Raw genomic sequence first — 25,034 nt, 5'->3', positions numbered from 1 at the left:
CCTATTAATGGAGATATTGAGCCATTTAATAAAATATTTTGATTGAAAGTATTGAAATAGTTTCATGAAACATTTTATTAAAAGAAAAGAGTTCAACCCTAAATGTGTTTTGGAATGGGGTGGACTCGTCTGCTTGGCTCACTACTTCCAATTCTAGATTTGGTTGGACCTCTTAACAGTGCCAAGGGTAGCATCATGCACTAGAGTCAATCTGATTATGTACTTCTTGCAAAATGTTCTTTCTCAACGCTGTGTTGTAAAATCTATTCCTGAGATAGTATAAATAGTGGTAGCAGATAGGCAGGTCTTTAACATAAAAGCTCTTCCAGCGATACAAAGTACAAGAATCTGAGCTTAACAAAGCACACTAAATTTTAATCTTTGATTATATCATATTCTCCAAAATATGTGGCCATTTTGGTGCTCTTTGTCCTGAGAGTTGGTGCACTGGACACTTTTCTTGCTGCAGTGTTTGAGCATGCTGTTATATTACCAAACAGAACAGAAACACCTGCGCTAAAAGAAGCAGCTTTGCTCCTGATGAACAAGAATATAGATGTTTTAGAGAAAGCACTTAAACTGGCAGCCAGGTAGGTATTGCCCCAGATACACTGGCTGGGATATTGGAAAGAAAATCTGAAACTTCATAAGACTGTGAGTGTTTTGAATTCAGTAGAAATTTTTTTGTTCCTACTTGTTTTGAGCAGGGCGCACCTATCATTGTGACCCCAGAAGATGGAATTTATGGCTGGGTCCTCACAAGGGAGACCATTTATCCCTATCTGGAGGATATCCCAGACCCTGAAGCAAACTGGATTCCAGGCAGAGACCCCAGAGGTAAAGTCATTACCTTTTGACCTTTAAACAAAAAGTTGTGATATTGTAACACAGCAAATACAGTAAGCTTGACTAGTATTGTTGCTGACAAACAGTCTGTGGCATTGGACGTTGACTTCTCAATTCTTCGTATTGTGCACCATCTGGCATGTCTCCTGTTTGGTAAATGATTTGTGATGATGTCTGGTTGGTTATTTATGGATGAATAATATGTGTACACACATTTCATAATAGATGTGATTAACTGGTTTTCAACAAAGTGAGAAAGTTGCGAAATCTAGGACTTATGTTCTCAGATGTAAGTAAGGGTTCACCCATGAATACATGCCTCCTTTGCAGGAATGGTAAAAAGATGAGTGCATTTATGTTCCAAAAGGCTTTGATATCGGCATGCAATGTCATCAGTATGGTGAGTGGAAATTGCACAGGGCTTGAAAACGAGGTGTTTTTTCTGAGACTATATCCTACCACCTCTTGGCTGAGTGATGTGGGAAAGAAAACGTAAACTCTTGAAGTAAAATAGAGATAATATAATTTCCTTTCCTACTTCACTTTATAGAGTAGATGTATGTGTAGGGAATTTCCTGGTGGTCCAATGATTAGGACTCTCAGCTTTCACTACCGAGGGCCTGACTGGGGCCCTCTGGGGCCCTCGCCATCACTGATAGGGGAACTACAATTCCACAAGCCATGCAGCATGGCCAAATCCCACCCCCGACCTCACCCCACCCCCACAAAATGAATGGAAAGTGAAATAATGCATAGAATCTGTACAGTATGGTGCCCTCTTGAGTGTTAATTATTACTTAAAAAAAACTATTACTTTTTTTTTTTTTTTTAAACAGGAGCTGGCTCTGAAATTTTGCTTTCTTGTCCTTCAATTGTTTATAGCTGTAGTTTAAGCATAACTTTCTGAAAGAAAATCTGCATAAAATATAAGGAAGATTATGAAAATAAATCATTTTAGGTGTACTTACTTTTTAAAATAGATCATACATGATGGCAAAATCAATGCATTAAAAAGTTATTTAATGTGCTAATTTTAAATTTACAGGCATCTGCTTAAAGCTCTTATCAAGTGCACAAAAAGAGAAACTTCTTTAATAATTCTGACCATCTGACATTAATTGGAAAGCCAAGTCCAATGTTGCAACATAAGAGTTCTTATATGTGAGTCAGGTCTCACTCTGGGATTTTCACCTTTGGAAAAATATTCTCAAAATGTTGCACAGTCTGTGTTTACAGTAACCATGTAATTATGATTCATTGTTTGCTTGTTTATGGGGCTTTTCCCAGAGCAGGAAGGACTCATTATTTGCAATAACTCAAGAGGTTTAGACTGAAATACACTCTATTTGCCTGGGCTGACAAAACTGACTTTCCTAGGGGAAAGATGTCCTAAAAAAAAGTCTCTGGTGAAATATTTTAAGTAGGGAAAGTAGGTGACAGATGAAACTTTAATATTATTTAGTCTTGCAGTCTTGCAGACATTCAAATGGCAAGCCTTCAGCTCTGTGTTGTAGAAAGGAAAAATCCAGTATTTAAGAAAATGCTAATATTGGTAAAGAAAGCCACCATTTCTTCCCTAGTCACACTCATCTCTAAAAGGGATATTTCAAGTCCACATAGTCATCCTTGTGTATTTAAATACTATCATTTAGAACACTGACACATTTCATGCTTCCTGGAGATTGCCCCATGGGGAACTAATAGGAAACATTAAAGTGCCCTAATTATCTAGCCAAAAAAAGAAAACCAAAATAAGATGTATAATTGTTTTATTAAGGCCTTCCTTAATGAATATGCACGTTGACAGTATCACTCTGTTTTTCCTGAAGGCAAGAGAAAAGAAATGGTCTGAAATAATAGTCACAAATCTGTCCTTTCTATTCAAAGATTAGTTCAACATCAATTGTAGGGGGCCTGAGAAACCATGGTGAGTCTGAATGGCCTCTACAAGCAATCAAGTCATCAGCGTCCCTGGGCGGTCTTCTTGTTGTTACAAAGTCCATAATGGCCATTATTTATTTATTGAGCACCTACTTGGTTCCTGAATCTGCACTTGGTACACTAAGCACATTGTCTACTTCAGTTTAAGTAGTTTACTTATTCATTTTATAAAAAATATACATTTATTTTATTATTTTTATTTATTTGGCTGCGCCAGGTCTTACTTGCAGCACACATGATCTTCAATCTTTGTTGCAGCAGGCAGGACCTTTAGTTGGGGCATGTGGGATCTAGTCCCTTGACCAGGGATTGAACCCTGGGCGCCCGCATCAGCAGTACATAATCTTAGCCACTACACCACCAGGGAAGTATCTCCCACTTTAAATATGAGGAAAAGAAGGGGGCTTAAGGTCTTACAATTGGTAATTAGCCTCGCTGGAATTCAAGCACGGCCATTTCCACTGAGTCACGCTAACAGAAAGGGCTCTGAGTGCCTGGAAGAATCGTCTAATACTTGAAATCTCCATGACTAGTAAATCCACTTCTTAGCGCATTCTAGTTGCAGGAATTTGGATTTTATTTTCCACCGAAATCTCTCATAACTTCTTTTGGTGTCCATACTGCCTCTATAGCATGTTCAAATATGTGACTCATCTTCAGATTAGAGTCTTTTAAGCATTTGAAGCCAGCTGTAGTCTTACCTATTTACTCATCCCTTTTTACTTCTAGGATAAACATCTCCAATCTGGAAGGTTTGGGCATTACTTTGAAAAGCAATTTCATAGTGTGCATTTATCCCAAGGTTTCACACAAGGGTCCTCTAAGGTAGAAGGGAAGCTATTATGCTACCTTGACATGTAAGGACACAGACAAAAGGGTGAAATCTTTTTATTTCCTTTTCTTTTCCTTCCTTTTAAAAAATATTTCTAGTCCCTAAAGCTGCATTTGTAGAGGATGATTGGCCTGGGACCAACTGTTTACTGCCTCCTAGTAGGAATGTAGCTTGCATTATGGAAAAGATTCTCTCCATTAGAAAAGCCCTTCATTTGTCTTCCTGGGAGAACTTCATAAGAAAATCTGTTGCTTCTCTTCCTCCTCTTCCTCTTCCATCTGTTCCCTGCTTTGGTCTTGCACTGCTGTTGTGAATCTGGCAACTAGAATAGGTTAGTTTTCATAAAGAAGAAGATTGTATTGCATGTGTGTGCTCTCTGACCCTTTGCAACCCCGCAGACTGTAGCCTGCCAGCCTCCTCTGTCCATGGGATTCTCCAGGCAAGAATACTGGAGTGGATTGCTGTTTCCTACTCTATGGGATCTTCCTGATCCAGGGATCCAACCCGTGTCTCCTGCATTGCAAGCAGATGCTTTATCACTGCACCACCTGGGAAGACATTATATTGCATACGAGTTTTTAAATCTTTGCTGTTGATTCTTAACCTAGAGTTGTGTGTTATAATGACAGGCAAATAATGTATCAGTTTGGATGTTCAAAAATCATTAACACACTGTTAAGTTTAAGGCAGTATTTATTGAATTAGGCTTGGCTGGACCCCTTTGCAACAAAAACTCAGCTGTCTGGCCAAGGACAACTCCATCTACATTGTGGCAAATATCGGGGACAAAAATCCGTTTAATGCCAGTGATCCTCAGTGTCCCCCTGATGGTCATTACCAATACAACACTGATGTGGTGTTTAATTCTGAGGGCAGGCTTATGGCCCGCTATCATAAGGTGTGAATTACTTGTGCCCTAGCTGATCTTGACTTATTTTTGTTTGTGATATCTATATAGACTTGTCTGTTGAATGTTGGCGAGGAGACTGTTATAAACGCATTCCTTAATTATTACATTTAGTTGAAAAGGGGATTTAACTTACTTTGACTTTTATATAAGGGCTCTGAATTTGAATTAGTCATAAAATAGAATCTGGCAGAATATTAAAGCAGATGTGCTAACAGCCTCACAGGATTTTAATATTCTCTGAGAAAGATGGAGAAATTCTGTTTCATCACATGATTTAATACTAGAGTAAGTTTTTTGAGCCAGTTTGTTAGTGTTTGGTATTAAGCTTTAGTCATTCATTCCATTAGGATCTTTTTGATTGAAATGATAGAAAAACCCCCCAACTGAAATTGATTTGAAACAACACCAAAAGCAATGGAATGCCCTTGCTCAGGTATCTGAGAAAATATAAATCATAGAAAGGATAGGTCTAGTTTCTGACATGGTCTGTATCTTAAGGCCTGGAAGATGTCAGCCATCCCCCCGGCTCGCTCTCTCTTTTTTTTATGGTGTGTTTTTTTATCCTCTCAGGCCATGCCATGCTGCAGGCAGGATCTCAGTTCTCTGACTAGGGATCGAACCTATGTCCCTTGCGTTGGGAGTGTGGACCTCTGGACCGCCAGGGAAAGTCACCTTCTAGCTCTCTCAGTTCCTTGTAAAAAAGTTCCAACTTTCTCTCAGCTGACTATCCTTTCAGAAGCCACATGGCTGCTGGTTACAAAGCACATATCCTAATAGGGACAAAATCCAGAGGAAGACTGAGTTTCTCTTTCCTAAAAACCCCACAGAAACCTTATTATTCCTTCAGTCCACCCAGGGGCCACATGCCTTGCTTGAGTCAATCTCCTGGGAATGAAGGAGGGGCTTCCACCTGAGCAGAGGACAGAAGAGTTTGGGAACCTCAGTGGTGGGGGTGGGATGGGGTGAGCCCTGAGCACACATGCACACATCAGGCCAAATAAAAACCTGAGCAAAAAAAAATAAAATAAAATAAAATAAAAACAAAAACAAAAACCTGAGCAGAACATAAGGCTGCACTCTTGAGCCCTGGGTAGATGGCGTTTGGGAGCAATAATCAAGCTGGAGAAAAATTTCTAATGGCTTACTAGTTAACAAGGTTTAGCTATTACATTGCCCAAGTTCCAGTTTACTTCACCTCACTTATATAAACCTAGCCATACCATGGGGAGACATGACAACGTTTAGTTTATTAACACGTGTTAAACTTCACATGGGCGGTGATGTTAGTCCTTAAAGAACTGAGTGGAAAACCATCAGAAATTTGTGAGGTTCGAAATTTCAAGTGACTTTAAGACAAATATTCATCTTTTAAATATCATTTGTAGATATGATCTCATTGGTTGATTCATTGGTTGTGAGAAAAATGAAGTGTTTCCGGGGTTTTTTGGTGGTCAGACCAGTGCGGGAGTGGGGTTAAGATAGGGGTGGGGCTGATGGGGGCGGGGTCGAGAGGTGGGAGAGACCTCCTGGGGGCGGGGCTGTGGGAGGAGCAAGACCTTCACTAGCAAGCTAAGTTGGGGTCATGGCCTCCAAGGTCATGGGCGGCTCTCAGAATGATGCCTGAGAGAGTGGCCTATGGAGCCGGGATATCGATCGAGTCCAGGGGACAAGCTGAGGGGCCTGTGAGAAAACTCACAAGACAGTGGTATAGTGGGCATAATTTACACTAATTTATGTGTAATAGTTTTAAATATGCACACTAGAATACACGCAAGAAAAGATTTTGCAAATATTCATCACTTTTATTTGCCAGTTTTCTTACCAATCTTCCCCTTCTTTGCTTTTCATTAACAGTTCAATCTATTTGCACCTGAAGTTCAGTTTGATTTTCCCAAGGATTCGGAACATGTGACTCCCAACACTCCCTTTGGGACGCTGGGCATTTTCACTTGTTTTGACATTCTCTCTCATGGCCCGGCTGCGGTGGTGGTGGAAGAGTTCCGGGTTGACAGCATCTTCTGCCCCAAGGCCTGTACAATACCTTGCCCGGCCTCTCAGTGTGGGCCCTTCCGTTCCCCCTTCTGTTCAGCATGGGCCCGCGCCCTGCGAGGCAACCTGCTTGCTGCCGAACCCACAACACCAGATGCACAGGACCAGTACCTCCCCTGAGTCCTGCCCCAAAGGGCAGCCACAGTCTTGGGACGCCTTCACTTTCAAGCCATGCATTGCTTTAATGATTCTTCCCCCCCCCCCCAAATTTATTAATTAAATATTTATTTATTTTTGATTGGCTGGGTCTTCCTTGCTGTGAGCAGGCTTTCTCTAGTTGCCGCCAGCAGGGGTTACTCTTCCCTGGGGCGCACAAGCTTCTCATTGCAGTGGCTGCTTTTGTTGTGAGGCGTACGGGCTTCATTAGTTGTGGTGCGTATGTTTAGTTGCTCTGAGGCATGTGGCATCTTCCCAGACCAGGGATCAAACCCGTGTCCCCTGCTTTGGCAGGTGCACTCTTACCCACTGTACCACCGGAAAAGTTCTTTAATGATTTTTTAATTAACTTTAATGTCACAAAATTAATAAGACTATGGGTTTCTATACCAACATTATTTAAAGAACGTTATTCCTGGGAATGAAGAAGGAAGCAAAGAATACATTGTCAATTTCACACGGGGGGAAATTGGAGTTAGACAGAATTCAAGTCACATTAAAAAAAGCAAAAGCAGAGTTAAAGTTGCAGCCACCATCCATTAGTAATATTGAAATAAATCCTGCTGTTGGGGTGATAAAATCACTTTAGACTTAATCAGGTTTTCAGAGTTTATCCTTTGAAAATCCATGTTTAAGGAAAGGCTCCTCTCTTGATTGTTTTGTTTGTTGATCCAGGTGAAGAATCTCAAACACAAATAAATTAGATAGGTTGGTGGATGCTTAAAATCGCTCTTCATGTCTGAGAAACTTTTTGGTTTGTTGTCAAGTTGGCTAAAGAAAGGGGAGCTTAAATTAAAAAAATAAAAAAATTCATCCAAGTCAAATGATAGTTTCAGTGTAAGCAGATTCTTATGGAAGACACAGATTCAAATTGAACTCAGGTCAGTGTAATAGGTATTTCCTTCCTTATCTTGAAAATGCTTATACCTTCTTAACTTTATATTTCATTTCTTATGAAATGATTCTATTAGTTTGTGACCATGCAAAATTTGAAACCAGTATTCGTGTTTCTTCATGTAACCCATAGGCAGTGAAATCTACGCACCGGAGGCTGTCAAAGGTGTATCACTAGAACCTGGAAAGAGAGACAGAGAGTGGCTAGCTGATGCTCTCAGAATCGAAGTCTCGACCTCAATGAGAACCCAGTTACCCTGCAGCTGTTGACTGGAGTTCTTAGGCTAGAGGTGTCAAGCCATTCTCATTTGAGCAGTTGAATTTTCCAGGGATGATTTATTTTGGTGAGTTCACCTTCACCAAGCTTAAGAGAAACGCAGGAAATTACACAGTTTGACAGAAAGACCTGTGCTGTCACTTAACTTACGAGATGTCTGAGAAATGAACTGATGAAGTGTATGCACGCGGTGCCTTTGATGGATTGCACGCGATAGAAGGCCAATATTACTTATAGGTAGAAACACTCAAGTATGTAAGAATGGCTTTGTTACTAGTTTGTCTTCTAGGTCATCATTGCATTTCTTTAAGAATTGTGCTGGATTCAGTTAATTGGAATAGTGTTACATTTGTCATTGAACTTTTCTCCCTAGAATACTTTGTTTAGTCTTGGCAAGAACAGAATTAGAGCTGCAAGGTAAAAACATAAAACATATTGATTAGTTCTCAGCAGGCAGGGTTAAAGTTTAAAAATCCCCATGTATTTTCTTTTTCTGTCAGGTTACTTTAGGGCTGTGTTTTGGAAACTATTTTCAACTAGAATGCAGAGCAAGAAGTCCATTGCACATCATAACCCAGTGCCATTAAGACGTATCTCAAAGAGATACTTAGTGAAACAAACATTTTATAAAATAATTCGAACCAAAATTAGACATAGCTATAATTATACCCAACACAGTCTAATTTTGAAAATTCTAGTCTACTCCATTGGAGAAGGAAATGGCAACCCACTCCAGTACTCTTGCCTGGAAAATCCCATGGATGGAGGAGCCTGGTAGGCTGCAGTCCATGGGGTCGCAAAGAGTTGGGCATGACTGAGAGACTTCACTTTCACTTTTCATTTTCATGCGTTAAAGAAGGAAATGGTATCCCACTCCAGTATTCTTGCCTGGAGAATCCCAGGGACAGAGGAGCCTGGTGGGCTGCGGTCTATGGGATCACACAGAGCAACTTAGCTGCAGTCTACTCCATTTTGCTGCATTGAAAGAAAAGGGCTAATCTTGACTCACTAAATTAATTTTAGGGTTGGCTAACAGATTATGAGCTGCAATTGGGGAAGAAAGGACTTAAGAGGCAAGCTAAAAAGTATTGCTCTATTCTTTTAAATTGAACAGATGGAGTAGATTGCATAATGAAAATTTGAAATAATGAGACAGCATTGTAACACTGAGGTTCACCTTATGTAAACAACTTATACAAAGACACTATGATATGAAGGCAAGTTGTAGTTCTAGACTGTCTTTAGGCTGTGATGGAGAATTTGGGGTTTTATTTTGTTACATAAATGTGATTTTGAGAATCAAAGGAACAAGATTATGGAGGAATTAAAATAAAAATATTGATTGCCAATGATAGCCAGCAGCTAATGTTTTCTTTATTTGCAAAGATCACCAGGGCAGTAGATTTATTTACTGCATGTTCATCCAAGGTCCTTCTGATATTACTACATATGTAGATCTGAAACAGGGAGCTTCTGATTCCAAAGTTTGTGGGCTTTGACTACTTCATGCTGCTTTTAGAGTGACATTGTCAGAGAAGGCCTCTGGACTGGAAACCAAATCTGCACTGAAGTTAATCCTTTGCTTTCTTTGATTAGGTTTCAAGAGACGGATGTCTGCGGAGTTGAGGTGGAGCCCCTTTGCCTATCTTGGTTCTAGGCCTTTATGGAAGAGTGTTTGAGAGGGATCTTCCATGCTTAGGGCAGGGCCCTGGGTAACTACAGTGATCCTCATTCACTGCCATCCTTTCAGGATTAGCTTGGCAAAGAGAGGGGGGGAAAGAGAGAGCCCAGCCCATAGTATCTGTTTAGAAGATGTGTCATGACTTTGCTGAAACAGCCAACTTAAGAAGACTTAAAAAGAAATGGATGAGTGCGCACGTTTTGCATACTCACTCTGGGAGTTGCAGTCATCTTCTGTGTGGGTGCACGTAAGTATCTGTCACTATGTCCAAGTATGGGGCAACCTGTGTCTATGGGAGGAGAGCCATGAAGAGTCCTTGTGTGGTAACTGCTGTAATGTATGCAAATACTGTATCTCTCATTTGTAAATGCACAGGGTTTGTGTGGAGAATGTGGAGAGTATTTGGTCCTGGTCAGTTAGGATACAGAAAGTTAAAAACACAGATATATTTTAAATAACTTTTTAACAAGTTGAAATCCTTCCATTATCTCTTTATTCTACTTTTATGGAACAGCTGTATGGGAGTTAGATACTTGTGAACGAAAATTTAAAAAGAGATAAATGAATAAATGATCTACTTCAGAACACACAGTGTTTCCTTCTGAAAGTATTGTCTTAGAATGTACCCAATCCTGGTTAAACCCTCTCATCCTCTGGAGTTTGTTGGAACCTGTGCTAGACAGCGTCTTCCCTAGAAAAGGCCACCTTGTCACCTTTTCCCCAGTTACCTTCGGCCCCTTGACCCTGGCATCCTGAGTCCTTCTCCTGGTTGGTCACTTATTAACTCTGGGAAGAGATACACGTATGTGAGAGAAGAGGAGCTGTCTAGGATATGTGGGAGAGGCTGAGGATCTCTCCGAGTTTGGGGACACATTTCCCCTCCCCTAAAAGATATGACAACTGCTTTTCTAGATTTTTCCCACGTGTTTATTTCCACTTCATTTAATTCAATCCAGTTCCAGGAAGCTGGAGACATTCTAGGCAGCAGAAAATGCCTGTGGTCTCTCTGCTTCCATCATACCTGGAATCTCTCTCCGGGGGCTAGGGTGGAACCTGTGCTCTGGACTCCTCTGTGCAGGATGGAGGCTTCTTCCCCATGATGGCCTCGTGTTGGTTTTTTCTAGGCTTCTTCTTTCTCTTCTAGACAGTTGTTTGGAGCTTGCCTTAGTATCTAGTGGCCCCAGCTTCCTTACCATCCCTCACCCCATGCGTCTTATATAGCCAACCTCTGCCCCTTCTCCAGTCCCAGGAACTGCAAAATCACTGCATCCCATGGGTGTTCTCAGCTCTTACCGTGAGTAAACAACCTAGTGTCCCTCTTTTTATATCCCATGTTGTTTTGGCCCTTATCTTTTAACATCCCATGTCTTTTATTTCTTTGAGCTCTATTTTTGTCTCTCCCCCTTCTCCCTAATTCTCATTTTATTTACCATGACTCATTAATAAGGACCTTGCTAGACTCAACCCTCACAGCTGTGTCTTCCTCATTGAAATTTTTTCTTTGCAAAGTGAAGCCACTCTCCTGGCTTCAGCTACTGTTTCTGAGGCAACAATGTATATAATTCATTGGAAAGAAAAAAAAATTTTTTCATGAGAGTTAGTTTAAGTCATATAATAATGATTAGAGACTATTAAAAAAAGAAAAGGTGTATTAAGTCCTATGGTAAACATATATAGTCTTACAATATAAACAACATTATCAATTAGATTAATGTCAGTAGGAAATTGACAGTATTCTAGCCATTAAATATTAATATGTAGGTGAATGTACTTAGAGGACTTCCCAAGTGATGCTAATGGTAAAGAATCTGTTTGCCAATGCAGGAGACACAAGAGATGTGGATTCAGTCTCTGGGCCAGGAAGATCCCCTGGAGAAGGGAATGAACTCACTCTAGTATTCTTGCTTGTACAATCCCATGGACAGAGGAGCCTGGCAGGCTACAGTCCATAGGCTCACAGAGTCCCTGCAACTGGGTGACTGAGACCCAGAGTATACTTAGAAACTGTAGAGAAACAGAGATCTAATCTTTTATCACACACACTAGAATTCTGACTCTAATACCACTTCTGATTACCAGCTATGATTCTGACACCTGATTTTGATGTGTGAATTTTTCCCCCACACCATCAAGAAATTTTCCAACTCCAGCTTGGAGTCCAACAGTTCAGTGCAATTCTGACCTCATCTAACTGCAGATGGTGTTGGATGCCATAAGACTGCCTTCTCCCCCTGTCAGACTCTGGTTGTGAACCCAGTATTCTCCTATCCTTCTGACCAGCTGGCTATAGATTAGAAGTTTCATGGACCTTCTCCTTAGGTTTGATGAGTTTCCCAGAGTGGTCACAGAACTCAGAGGAACAGTTTACTTACTTGATTACCAGTTTATGACAAAAGGATGTTACTGAAGAACAGCCAGATGGAAGAGGTGCAGAAGGTGAGGTATGGGGGAGGGACTCTGAGCTTCCCTGTCCTCTGGAGCATGCGATTCTTCCCACATGTCTTCCCGTTTACAAACCAGAAAGCTGTCTGAACCCCATCATGACATAGGTATGACTGATTAAACTATTGACTATAGGTTAGCTCCTCCTCCCTCTCTGGAGGTCAGGGGGATGGGACTGAAAGTTCCAATCTTCTAAACCCTTGGCTGGTTCTCCTATCAACCAGCTCTCAGCCTTAGGTATTTTCCAAAAGTCACTTTATTAACAAAACAAAAGACATCTTTATTTCTCTCATCACAAAAAATTCCAAGGATTTCAAACGCTCTGTGGAGGAAAAAATATCAAGTGTTAGTCACTCAGTCACTTAGTCGCTTTGCAATCCCATGACCTGTAGCCTGCGATGCTCCTCTGTCTATGAGAATAAAGATCAAATATATATTTCTTATTATAAGTCACAATATTGCACATAAAACACGTGTGCATAGGTATACATGCAGGTGTTCTCAGATGCTCGTCTTATCTCATCCTCAATGTCACCCTGTGAGATCAGCATTTTGTTGATCTCCCTTAAATTAGCTGGATCAGCTAAATCAACTAGATTAGCTGGGTCAAAACTGAGGAGATCGCTGATAAGGGAAATGAACTCCCCAAGGCCCCACAACAAGCTAGTGGCAGTGCTGGGGCAAGAATTAGTCTAATCCCTTAAACCGCCACATTCATTGTTTCCTTTGTTTTCCCCGTAGACAGATACTTGTAGACAGATAGGATAGGGGGGCCTCCCAGAGGAAAAGAATCAGACATGGCTGTTTTGACATGAGAAGCCAGTTTAGACCTAAGCCATTTTGTGATGTAAGCCTGGCTACAATGCTTGTCTTTGCAGAATAGGTCTCCATAGAAAATGATTTTAAGGGAACAAGAGAACTAAAGTTTTTTTTAAAGGAACCTCTGAGATCAAGCCGGGAGATTGGGATTGACATATATGCCCTGCTGTGTGTGCTGCTGGGAAGCACTGGGACCTCAGCTCAGAGCTCTGTGATGACCTCGGGGCTGGATGGAGCGGGGGTGGAAGGAAGGTCCAAGAGGGAGGGGAATATGTATGCATATGGCTACTTCAATTTACTTCATTGTATAGTGCGAACTAACACAACATTGTAAAAGGATTATATTCCAATTAAAAAAATTAAAAAACAAACAGCTGTATCGAGGCCAGAAATATGACTTGACTGTCTTGGAGACAATATATCAGTTGTAAAGACTCCCAGTTCAATTCTGAAGGTAAAGATCAGTCTGAAGCACATTCTTGAGCTGTTTTGTAGGATCCAAACACCCACCGAGGACTCACTCACCAACCACCAGGCTGACTGGAATCTAAGAAAAGATGATGACCCTCCTAACTTCAGCCAACTAGAGCCTGGAGTCTGCCAACCTTGGCCCCAAGTCTATGCTGAATTCTTTGCTCAAGGCCCTTCATGAATACCAATTCACCCTTAGAGTAAACCTTCCCCCATTTTGCAATATCCTCGGTGTTCTAACTTGTTGCAAGTTAAAAAAAAAAAATCCTTCCTTCTGCCCTTTGGGTTGATTATATCTTCTGGCTCAAGATATACACACCAAGAGGCAAACCCAGTTTTTAGGTAATATTAAGGATCAGAAATTTAACTGAGGCATCATAAGAGAGGCTATTGGTGTCACCAGTCCCGGTTTAAGCTCCCAGAACAACAATCATCCATGTAAGGATTTCTCCCAAATGGTATGTGTCAGGTAGACTGGAATCTTGATGTAGTAGTAAATGTGGGGAAGGGGAGGAGTTATCTAGCCCTCTGTCTATTAAATCTATTTATTTTTTGTTGTTCTTGCAATAGAATTCCATCCATCAGCTTAAGTAGGGCTATTTAATAGCCCTATTAAATCTCTGTCTTATAATAGGATTGTGTCCCTGGGCTGTGACCTTCACAAGTGTTTTTCAGCTGTTTTCTTTCCTCCTTTACTTGGGACAGGCAGGTTAAAGGGGGTTAGAGATGGGGTTTTACTGTCCCCCAGAAAGGCTAGGCTCTAGTAAATTGTTTCCATTGAAGACGGGTTTGGTTAAGAGAACAGAATGCTCTGGATGTATTTCAAAGTAGGTGCATTTTTCCTTCTCCTATAACAAGCAGCACAGGATATTTTACTTCCTCATTATTCCCTCAGAGAACCCGGTTGGGCTTCTGGAGAAAAGTCAGAAAAATGTGAGGACCCTCCTAATACTGAAACCTCCTCCACACCCTCCCTCCCACTCCGTGTTTATCTCACAAGCCTGTCCAGTAATTTGGCAAACACAGCTGGAGTGATCATACCAGGACTGGCTGCCTGAGTGGACTTCTACTCCAGGTAAGCCTGTCTCTCTAATTTTGGGGGTAGTGATGTGTGCTGACTTCAGTTTTATGACATCTAAAAAAGTTGCTGCTTTTCAGTTGTTGTTGTTGTTGTTTTTTGGTTGAGAAAATGAGAGGACTTCGAAGCTCTTGTTACGTCAAACTGGAAACACAATGGGAGATTCTTATTTAAATTTTAATTCTAATAAGATCAAAGCAGTATACTTTTTAAATCTCTAGGTGACTCATTCCAGTTTTAACTTTTCTTTTAGAGCTTCCTTTATAAATTCTTATGGAATGATTGCAATCTCTTTGTGAAAAAAAATGGATAAACGCAAACCTCCATTAAATAGAGTTGGGAGAAGAAGGGGAAGTTCTTATGTCCCGTGACAAGAGCAGAGCAAGCAGGAAGAAGACCACTCTTCTTTCCTGGCAAGGAATTTTTGTGGCAAGAACTCAGCCAAGGAAAAACCAGGGACTTTTTGTTTACCCTAGTTCTCTCAACTTCCTTTTTCTCTCTATAAAAGCATTCTCTTTCTCTTGCCTTGCTCCCCATGGTGGCAGATCCCGAATTGCAATTCTCTGCTGATCCTGAATAAACCCATCTTTGCTGGAGAAGTATCCCATAGTCTGTTTTGGGTCAACACCCTTGTGAAGTACTGAAGTACATGTATTTCTACCCACCTGGGAAGGGAAAACCCCAAGATCGGCAAGCAGAGGGAGCTGGTATTTGCTACAGACTTAAGAGTACCTAGTAAACACAACCTCTTGGCTGCTTTGGCAGTCACAGAATAAAGTTACGATAGTACTGAAGTTAAAAAAAATTAATACATACTCTTCTGCAAACTGAATAATAAAAACACCATCCAAAGCGAAATCTAAAATTAAAATAAATAATCATAAGCACTAATTCTGTAAACATAAAGTTTTCCTTAATTCACAACTAAATTTGCCTTCTAATTCCATACCAAAATTTCTAAGCTTTTTTCTATTTTACCTTATTTTCCCCCTCTTCTCTTCCCTCTATCACCTTCTTATTCTCCCTCTCATTCTTTATACTCACCCTCTATGGCTTGCGTGGTTTGCAGTCTCTAAGATGGTCCAGAGTAATCTGTGCCTCATATATGCCCATGGGTAAGTAAGCCCCTCCCAACAAGTGTGCTGACTGGGTGTTGTTTTTTGTTTTTGTTTTTTTTACATTTCTTTTTAATTAGAGGATAATTGCTTTGCAATATTGTGATGGTTATTGCCATTTATCAACATGAATTGACCATAGGTATACATGTGTCCCCTCCTTCTTGAATCCCTTTCCCATCTCCTACCCCATCCCACCCCCTAGCTTGTCACAGAGCACCAGTTTTGGGGTCCCTGCACCGTACTTTTAATGAATATAATACAACAATTGACAGGCTGTCACTTTCTAGATGACATTACTAAAGACTGCGGCTTCTATCTTGGATGGTGGGTTCTCGTGTGACCTGGGTTTGAGGGAAGCTGGATGCCAGCATGTGAGTTTCCTTTTAGTGCGACCAGGGGCCTTCACCGCAAGGAACGCGTTGGGCCACAGCCAGTGTGGACCCGAGGCCTGCCTGGAGCCACATGAGCCGAGAACTTAGAGCTGACTCTTTTCCCAGTCCAGCTTTGGTGATCGTGGACAGAGGCACCCAACCAAGCTGCCCTAGGTCTCCTGACCCACAGAAAATGTGAGATCATACAAGCTTGCTCTTAGAAGCCATTACTTTTGGGGGGTGATATGTCATATAGACAATGAATATTCCTCTTTGTCCCGAGTCTTCACCATTTTGAGGCAACGAAAGTGAACAAAATATGAAATTCAAATATTCACAAGGTGATAGTAATAATAATTCACAATTGAAAAGCCATTTATTCTTCAAGTTATTTGCATAAACTACTAGGTGTTGAAGTTCTAGCATGTATGAATTCCAGAAATTCATATGCTTAAGTTCTAACCCTCTGCCCCTCAGCATGTGACTTTATTTGGAAATATGATCATTTCAGATGTAATCAGTTAAGATGATGTCATATTGGAGTAGAATGGGCACTAAAGCCATTGACTGGTGGCCTTGTAAAAAAAGTAAAAGTTTGGGGGACTCAGACGTGCCCACAGGGTGAAGACACACAGGGAGGAGACAGCTAAATACAAGGAAAGAGGCAGGAACAAATCTGTCCCTCACAGCCCTCAGGGGGAGCCAATTCGGCTAACCCCTTCCTCTGAGACTTCTATCCCCCAGAAATGCAAGACCATACATTTCTGGTGTTTAAATCACCTAGTGTATGGTACTTTGTTATGACAACCCTAGCAGATGGAAACGTACATGCATTTTCTTATTTGATCCTCACCGAGCCCTGTAAGAAGGGAAGGTCATTTGTTATGTAAGATCTGTTTACATCTATGTCTGCGATGTAAAAAATCACAGGGCTTTCTTAAAGCTAGCTTTTGCCATTTATTTTGAAAGTACTAAGTTCCAGGAGCCACGTGGCTCCCTGTGTTCTGTCTGTCTATAAATAACAGGGCTCACTCTGTTTTTCAGCAGCCGCCGGACTTCAGCATGACTGTGTCTCAGATACTGAACTCTGTGGCCGTTTTGTTTCTCTGCGTCTCCAGAGCCAGCTCCCTGGATACCTTTATTGCAGCTGTTTATGAGCACGCAGTCATACTGCCTAATGCCACCCCCGTGCCCGTGTCTCCTGAAGAGGCCTTGGCAGTAATGAACCGGAATTTGGATCTTCTGGAGGGAGCCGTGACGTCAGCATCAAAGCAGGTACCATTTCTCAAGTGTGCTCCTGGCTGCCATGTAGAGAAAGGGTGGCGTCCCCGTAGATAGAATCGCTGTCAGGGTCAGTTACACTTTGGAATGACAGATGTCTCAGGGTAGCCAAGACCTTGTTTTGCAATCAGAGTCCTCCCCGCTCCTAGTTTTTAGGGCAAGGACACTATTACATGCTTCCCTAACAGTGAGAGCAACATTTAGAAAACACAACTTGGGTATTATTGACAACAAATCTTAGAGGAACTTGCTGTGAATTCAACTGTTTTGTTGATTTTGTTGCTCTTTTCTGTTGGAGGGTTGGAGGATGAATGGGTCAGGTGGAGGGTTGGAGGATGAATGGGTCATGCATCAGTAGCTATTCTTAGAGTAATGGTGTACTTTTGTGATCTTCAGAGTTTGTAGGTTATTATGTTAGTTTGTAACACCAGAACTAACTTAAGTTGCAAATTACTTACCAGTGTGTATTATATACTTCATACTAAATTACAAAAGTACGTATGTTAGTGCTTAGTAACTTCTTGAATTGAATGAAGGGTTAAGTCTGCTTGTGTGGCTTGAATGAATGTGGTTGAAATAAGCTATGTGTAGAGCAGGTAAAGACAAGGGATATATAAAGTCTGATGAGAGTCATGAATGTATACATATAGCATGTATTTATCAACATACATTCTTGTACATACAAAGATTTAAAAGGTTATTAAGAGTTCCGAGGTTTTTTTTCACCTTTAGTTCAACTGCTTCCTTAAAGGCCACACACACACAGCAGCTTTCAGGGTGACTCTTCCACCAGAGTTGCCCAGGTGAGCTCAGGTTGGACCTCTAGGCCTGGCACCCTTCAGATAACCATGTCAGAGCTCCTTTCTGAGAAGTGGGGATTGCATTTGTAGGGTATGAGGTGGGGAAGGCTGGAGCAGAAGAGTGAGTGATAAGTATCCTGACATACTCAGGCAAGATAACTGGCCAAAGGTCAGGGAGGGTGTTTCTTCAGGGAAGAGTTAGGTTTATAGTTAACAACCACAGCAAGTAGCAAGCCTGTGAGTAGCCTGGAAAACTATTAGCAGCTATGAAACAATGAAAAAGTGACATAGAAATGATAACTGTGGGATTAGGAAATGAAAGTGGTTGGGCAAAGAAAATAAATTATAAATATATAAAAAACAGAAGAATAAGATAGGAAAAAAAGAAAATTTTGTTTCTCAGCCACTCAGGTCCTCTTGGAGGTCGCCTCTTTGATCGCTCACTTATTTGAAAAATATATTGATTCTGCTTCATTTGTAACAGGGTGCGCATATCATTGTGACCCCAGAAGATGGCATTTACGGTTTTAACTTCACCAGGGAATCTATCTACCCATACTTGGAGGATATCCCAGACCCTCAAGTGAACTGGATCCCTTGTGATAATCCTGACAGGTAAAGAAATGCATTATGGAGAATTTAACCATGAACATTAACCTTATCTGAGAAAACTTTGTAGATCATTGTATAAGCTTCACTATCAGCTGTAAGTTTCATGATAGTTTTAAAATTTTTCATCTCCTACAAATATGTGTATTAGGAACGTGAATGTGAAGTTAGTGCTATAAGATGGCATCAGAATCGAATTCCAATGTGAATTTCCACTGAGGGAAAGAATATGGAGAGATGATAGTGTAACTTACTTAGGGTCACAGGGTTTTTGGTTAGAGGAAGAACCATATCCAGACTCTACTCTTCTGACTCCTTACTGGTGAGCAGAAAATTGCTTTCCTGTGTAGGTCTGTACTTTTAAAACGGTGTGAGAAAATAGTGAAAGAGAGTCACATGTCAGTTTAATATATTAAAATTTTCCCTTTCTCATCAATAAGATAGTTGGATGACACGGAAGTATATGAAATTCTTAAAGCTTAAGATGAGGACCTAGGAGGTGGATAGAGCAGAATTGTGTCAGTAGTTATTTTCTGTTTTTAATTTATATGGCTCTGCTGGAGCTTAGTTGCTGCATGTGGGGTAAAGTTCCCTGACCAGGGATTGGACCTGGGCCCCTTGCATTGGGACCCTGGAGTCTTAGCCACTGGACCACCAGGGAAGTCCCATATAAGTGGTTTAAGTCAAATCTAGAATAAGAAATATGAAGTCTGATAAAACTACACTATTACTTATAAGGAAAACATATGAACTATACATTTAAGAGAATCATGTCAGTTGACTCACATTTCCAAATGCACCATTGCTAAAATTGTAGGAATTCCTTTTTTGGAAAAGCTCTCAAAACCACACAAACTAACAACTGTGTCTGCATATAGGGACACCTTGATTTTTGACAAAGTTCACTATTATTTACCTTAATATTAACAAACTATTTTAATTTCATTTCATTGCAGCATAATTATTTCTTATTTAACCATGTCCTATGCTCAAGGTTCAGTTCTAAATGACAAGCCTTCCGTTCTTACTTCCATTAGGAATTGCCTTTCTTTCTTTCTGAATGACCTTTCCCTAGAACCAAATTTCCTAGGGCCTATCTGAGAATTCCCACCAGGGTGTTGCATTTGTTCCACTTCAGGAAGTTTGGTAGTCTTTCTTTTTTTTCCATCAACCAATAACATCTCTGTCCTTGCTTTTACTTAACACAGTTTTTTAATACCTATTATGTCCAAGCACAGTTCCAGACAATGGAGTGAACAAAAAGAACTAAAAAACTTTGTCCTTTGGAGCTTATATTTAAGTGTGAAAACAGCCAATTGAAATTTTAAAAAAAGATATTTGTTTAGTTATCTATCACCTGTCAACCTATCTACAGTATGGAGTAAAAATAAATATTATAGGAAAAAAATAAAACAGGAGAGGTGAATATGGTGGAAAGTATGAGGTTTAAATTTTATGTTGTCAGAGGGCTTCATGGTGGTATCTAAGCAAGACTTAAAGGAAGTGAGGGAGGAAGTCATATGGGTATCTGAGAAAAGAACCTTCCAGGCCAAGGGAATTCTAAACACCAAGGTTCCGTGGTCAGAGTGCATGTCTGGCATATTAGGAACAGCAACAAAATTAGTGTGGATGAAATGATGTGAAGAAGTGGGAAAAAAGTAGGAGATGGAGGCAGAAAGGCAAACAGCTTGGAGGGCCCCGATAGTATAAGGGTCCATGGGCCATACTAATGACTTTGGTACTTAGGTGAAAAAGCAGCCACTGGTGAGTTTTGCGCAGAGAAGTGACATGCTCTGGCTTCAGTTTTATAAGGATCATTCCTGTGTCCTCATGAAGACAAGAGTCCAGAAAGATCAGTAAAAATGCAGGAGATAGTTTAAAAGCTATGATGGTAACCTAGGCAAAGAGATGCTGGTGTTGGGATGAAGACAGTAGAAGTCTGAAGAGGATTTTGAAGGGCACCAGCCCTGCTTTCCCCCGTATCTCCCACCCTGTGCATGTGGACAGCTCTGCGTAGAATGCCTTTCCCCAGAAGCCCACGTGTCTAGCATGGTGTTTCCTGTAGTGGTGCATGCCTGTGCGCGCATCAGTTGTGTTTGACTCTGTGCAACCCTATGGACTATAGTCTGCCAAGCTGCTCTGTCCTTGGGATTCTCCAGGCAAGAATACTGGAGTGGGTTACCATGCCCTCCTCCAGGGGATCTTCCCAACCCAGGGATCAAACCTGTGTCTTCTGTGGTTCCCACATTGCAGGCAGAATCTTTGCCACTGGGCCACCAGGGACGCCTCCGTGTAGTGGTAGGACCCAACAAATATTTGCTGAATGTTTCATGCGCACTTCTTAAAAGTTAGGAAAAGTTGTCTTCCATTACCAACAGTTTTTATTATATTTTGAGACTGAATGCTTTGTCTTAGGAAATACACTTTAATTCTGCCATTTCACCTCCTTTTTCTGTTCCCAGTAGACCTAGGACAGAGCTCTGCATTTATTAAGGGCTCAGAAAATATTATGGATTAAGTGAGAAACAGATTCACGCTAACATAAACCAAATGCATTTTGAAACTCCAAATCAAAACTTGTGGTCTAACAAAGAATTTGGGAGCCTTTCTGGGTGTAGCAAAGAGTTTGAACAATTAGTTTAGATGGAAATAGATTAGAATATATGGTACACTTTCAAAATTAATATAGACAAAGGAAAATATGCAATAAGGGCTGTTTTAGAAATCCAGAACAGTAGGGTTCTACTTCATGTGCCTATTCTACCACTTAGAGTCTTTGAAAAGATTTGAGATAAATATGTTTCAAATGGCTTAATGTCTCATATTTATATCTGTGCATTTCAGATATTAATTTAAGCAAATGAAGGGAAATGTTATTAAATGGTCACTTATATAGATGCATTAAAATAATAATTTTTAAAAGATGTTTCCTATCCTTGTTGGTTTTTTCAAGGATATGTTTTGTGGGTCATTGCTATGGTTTTGATTATATTGCCAGCAGATGGCACCAAATTTTCATTCTTCCAATAGTTATCACAGCTTTCTCAGATATTCTTCAATTACCTTCTATTAGCCATTTATTATTTCAGTGTTATGCCAGTAAAGAATAAATATGGCTATATGTTATATACTCTGAGGTCTTACTGTTCAAAATTGTGTTTTAATTGCTTTACTGGGACAACTACTGGTAACATGATAAGAAATAAAGAAATCAAGCATTAACAAATATACAGTATTTCTGTTTTTCCATACAGGCTGGCACTGCTCTAGTCCTACCCTTATTTCTTCTAAACCGAACTATGATAACAGCTTTCTAATGATTCCCCACATTTATACTCTGATATTCTAGTACATTCTATGTTCTGATGCCCTATTAACCTTGAAGAAAATTCATATCATGTGACTTCTGTTCTCAAAACATCTAATGGTACCTCTTTGTCTATTACATTTGGAAAAGATTTCTTAACCTCTTGTGCAGAGCTCTTCTCCTATGACCCAAAATGCATCTTTAAAATTCCCTTTTTTTCCCCTAAAGTTGCTATTGCTCCAGAGAGAGTGGCTAATTTCCTGAACAAGATTTCCCTTTCTACTGCCAAGGCTTTTTTCCCACTTAAAAAAAAAAAGTGAGGTAAAATACACATTACATAAGATTTAGAATCTTAGCCACCCTTAAATGTAGTCAGTGGTATTAAGTACATATACCTTGTTGTGCAGCCATCGTGTTCTCCTTCTCCAGAACATCAAGCAAAACTCAAACTCTATACCCATTAGGCAGGAACTCCTCTTGTGCAACACATACACTAAAAGTGGAACAAGACAGAGAAGATGAGCATTGTCCCCCAAGCAAGGATGGCGTGAAAATCCCTGAAACCTTTCATATTTTTGGAAATGAAAGGGGGGACTTTATAACCGATACCACAGGAACACAAGGGATCATAAGAAACTACTATGAACAATTATATGCAACAAATTGGACAGCTTGGAAGAAACGGATGAAGTCCCAGAATTAGGTAGAAAGATGGGATTCCCGGTGCCATCTTCCCAGAATCATCTTACTTCCAAGATGTTGTTCTTTCATTCAGAATGATTTTAGTGCCATTTTTCTTTCAGGCATGGGTTCAGCGGACAGGAGATATGGGTCTTTGTCCCATAATATCTATGAGATGTGATATACGTTATGAAGTGGAAGTCACTCAGTCGTGTCCGACTCTGTGACACCACAGGCTGTAGCCCACCAGGATCCTCTGTCCATGGAATTCTCCTGGCAAGAGTTCTGGAGTGGGTAGCCATTCACTTCTCCAGGGGATCTTCCTGACCCAGGGATCAAACCCAGCTCCCCTGCATTGCAGGCAGGTTCTTTACCAGCTGTGTGACCAGGGAGGCCTAAGATGAGCATATAAATAAATATAATAATTAACAGATGATGATAAATGCTATGAAAAAAATACATAGCCCAGAATCTCATCATAGAATAGTTTTCTACAACCAAATTGCCACAAACATGTACTTCCTCTGAAGTTTCTTGTTTTAATCTTTCCCTTCTATCTATGCTATTTAGAATTGATTTTTGTGTCTACATATATATTCAAGAAACTATCATTCTGAATTTTATTAAAAGCTAAGCTTTATTTTTTTTTTTCCTCTTCCGATGAATATGTAACAGATTTGGCCGTACCCCAGTGCAACAAAGACTCAGCTGTCTGGCCAAGGACAACTCCATCTACGTTGTGGCAAATATCGGGGACAAGAAGTCATGCAATGCCAGTGACCCTCAGTGTCCCCCTGACGGTCGTTACCAATACAATACTGATGTGGTGTTTGATTCTAAGGGAAAACTGGTGGCACGCTACCATAAGGTAGAATTTATTTGCAAATAATTCAGTTACTGAATGCTTAGTAAGATAAAGTGAACAAGAAGGGAAACAATCATTATTGCTGACAATAAGCTCATTTTAGAGACAGAGTCTAAACAAAGCATAGAAACTAGTGACTATTTGTGGCAAGGTCCTAGAAAAAGTATATTTCCTGTACATTTAGGAACACAGGAGTGTGTCATTAGAAGTGTGTGGGAGTCAGTAGGAGTGACCTGCCTTGAAATAAAATGTTGCCTTTTGGACTTTGTCCTTTTTTTTTTTTTTTAATGATGGATGGTCATTTTCCTTTTTTAAAAAAGATATTTATTTATTTATTTTTGATTGCACTGGGTCTTCGTTGCTGCGTGTGGGTTTTTTCCCAGTTACGGTGAGGGGAGGTCACTCCTGCTGCAGTGTGCCGGCTTCTCATTGCAGTGGCTTCTAGAGCACTGGATCCGTACCTGTGGGGCATGGGCTTGGTTGCCCTGTGGCATGTGGAGTCTTCCTGGACCAGGGATTGAACCAGCAGAGAAGCCCTGCATCTTGAGCTTTTAATGACATGACCTGGCAAAGGCTATAGCTAGAATGAAAAACTTACCAGACAGTCTTGTTTTCAAAGAGAAAAGGAGCAAACAAAGTTCTTTGTCTGCAGAAAATTGTTAAGTGCTCTTGGCAAATAGAAGCTATCATTTCCCTTTTATGTCTTGTATAATAATATTCAAGAAGGTGTCAATAGATAAGGACTTCCTTATACATATCTATCGAATGTGGAACCTGAGCCAAAGGTTCCTATCAGCATAATCATCTCTGATTCTCTAACGTTCTTTCCCAGTGGAGACAGTGGTCGTAGATGAGGTTGGCACACTTTAATAAATGTGTGCTTGAGCTTTTTTAGATGCTGTGACATCTGGACCAACTTCTTTTAAGAGATTTCCCCCCATCATCTTCTGTTTATTGCAGCAAAACCTTTTCTTGAATGAAGATCAATTCAATGCACCCAAGGAACCCGAGGTCGTGACTTTCAACACCACCTTTGGAAAGTTTGGCATTTTCACGTGCTTTGATATTCTCTTCCATGATCCTGCTGTGACTCTGGTGAGAGATTCCCGTGTGGACACCATACTCTTCCCAACAGCTTGGATGAATGTTTTGCCACATTTGTCAGCTATTGAATTCCACTCAGCTTGGGCCATGGGCATGAAAGTCAACTTCCTAGCATCCAATCTACATTACCCCTTGAAGAAAATGACAGGTAATGTGTAGCCTTTAAGATTTTGATGTAATCAAAAAGGAAAAAAATATTTTTTTTTAGCTAACATGTACTCCTTTACAAAATTTCTCCAGCTGTTAATGTTTGCATATCTAGCTGGTGACATGCAGTACAATCAATCTCAACCCAAATTATTTCATAAACTGGTTTAGTTTTATTCAACTTGAATATACACTCTCTTTCTATTTTTCAAAATTCACTACTTTTTACATGAAATTCTCTTCTTGGCTTCTTCGTGTCATACTTTACTGGATTTCACTTCATCTGTCTGACTTTATCAGCATATTTTACTGAAATTAATGAAAGATATAGCTTAGAAGAAGTTAAATGTTCATA

The 25,034-nt window shown here is 40.4% G+C and overlaps 1 protein-coding gene and 2 pseudogenes across 6 annotated transcripts in view; all 3 read left to right on the top strand.

Annotated features, from left to right (window-relative positions):
- The first annotated feature begins 386 nt into the window (after positions 1–386).
- On the top strand, positions 387–6,816 carry LOC122434056 (annotated as a pseudogene).
- Positions 6,817–9,522: 2,706 nt separating this feature from the next.
- VNN1 (vanin 1) overlaps positions 9,523–25,034 on the top strand; it is a 45,155-nt gene continuing 29,643 nt past the window's right edge. The window contains exons 1-6 of one of the 6 annotated variants that reach the window (XM_043457216.1): positions 9,523–9,833; positions 14,214–14,393; positions 16,930–17,160; positions 18,451–18,581; positions 23,239–23,431; positions 24,389–24,680. In XM_043457216.1, the coding sequence (XP_043313151.1) occupies positions 16,948–17,160; positions 18,451–18,581; positions 23,239–23,431; positions 24,389–24,680 (829 nt within the window). In that variant the 5' untranslated portion in view covers positions 9,523–9,833; positions 14,214–14,393; positions 16,930–16,947. Of the gene's footprint in view, positions 9,834–13,674; positions 13,777–14,016; positions 14,394–16,929; positions 17,161–18,450; positions 18,582–23,238; positions 23,432–24,388; positions 24,681–25,034 lie in introns of those variants that run through there. The other 5 variants (XM_043457215.1, XM_043457218.1, XM_043457217.1 and 2 more) reach the window with 5 other exon arrangements.
- Positions 22,362–22,459, top strand: LOC122434248 (annotated as a pseudogene).

Source organism: Cervus canadensis, chromosome 33, assembly GCF_019320065.1.
Source record: "Cervus canadensis isolate Bull #8, Minnesota chromosome 33, ASM1932006v1, whole genome shotgun sequence".
In the NCBI taxonomy this organism is placed as follows: domain Eukaryota; kingdom Metazoa; phylum Chordata; class Mammalia; order Artiodactyla; family Cervidae; genus Cervus; species Cervus canadensis.
This window is presented reverse-complemented; position numbering and strand designations above follow the sequence as displayed.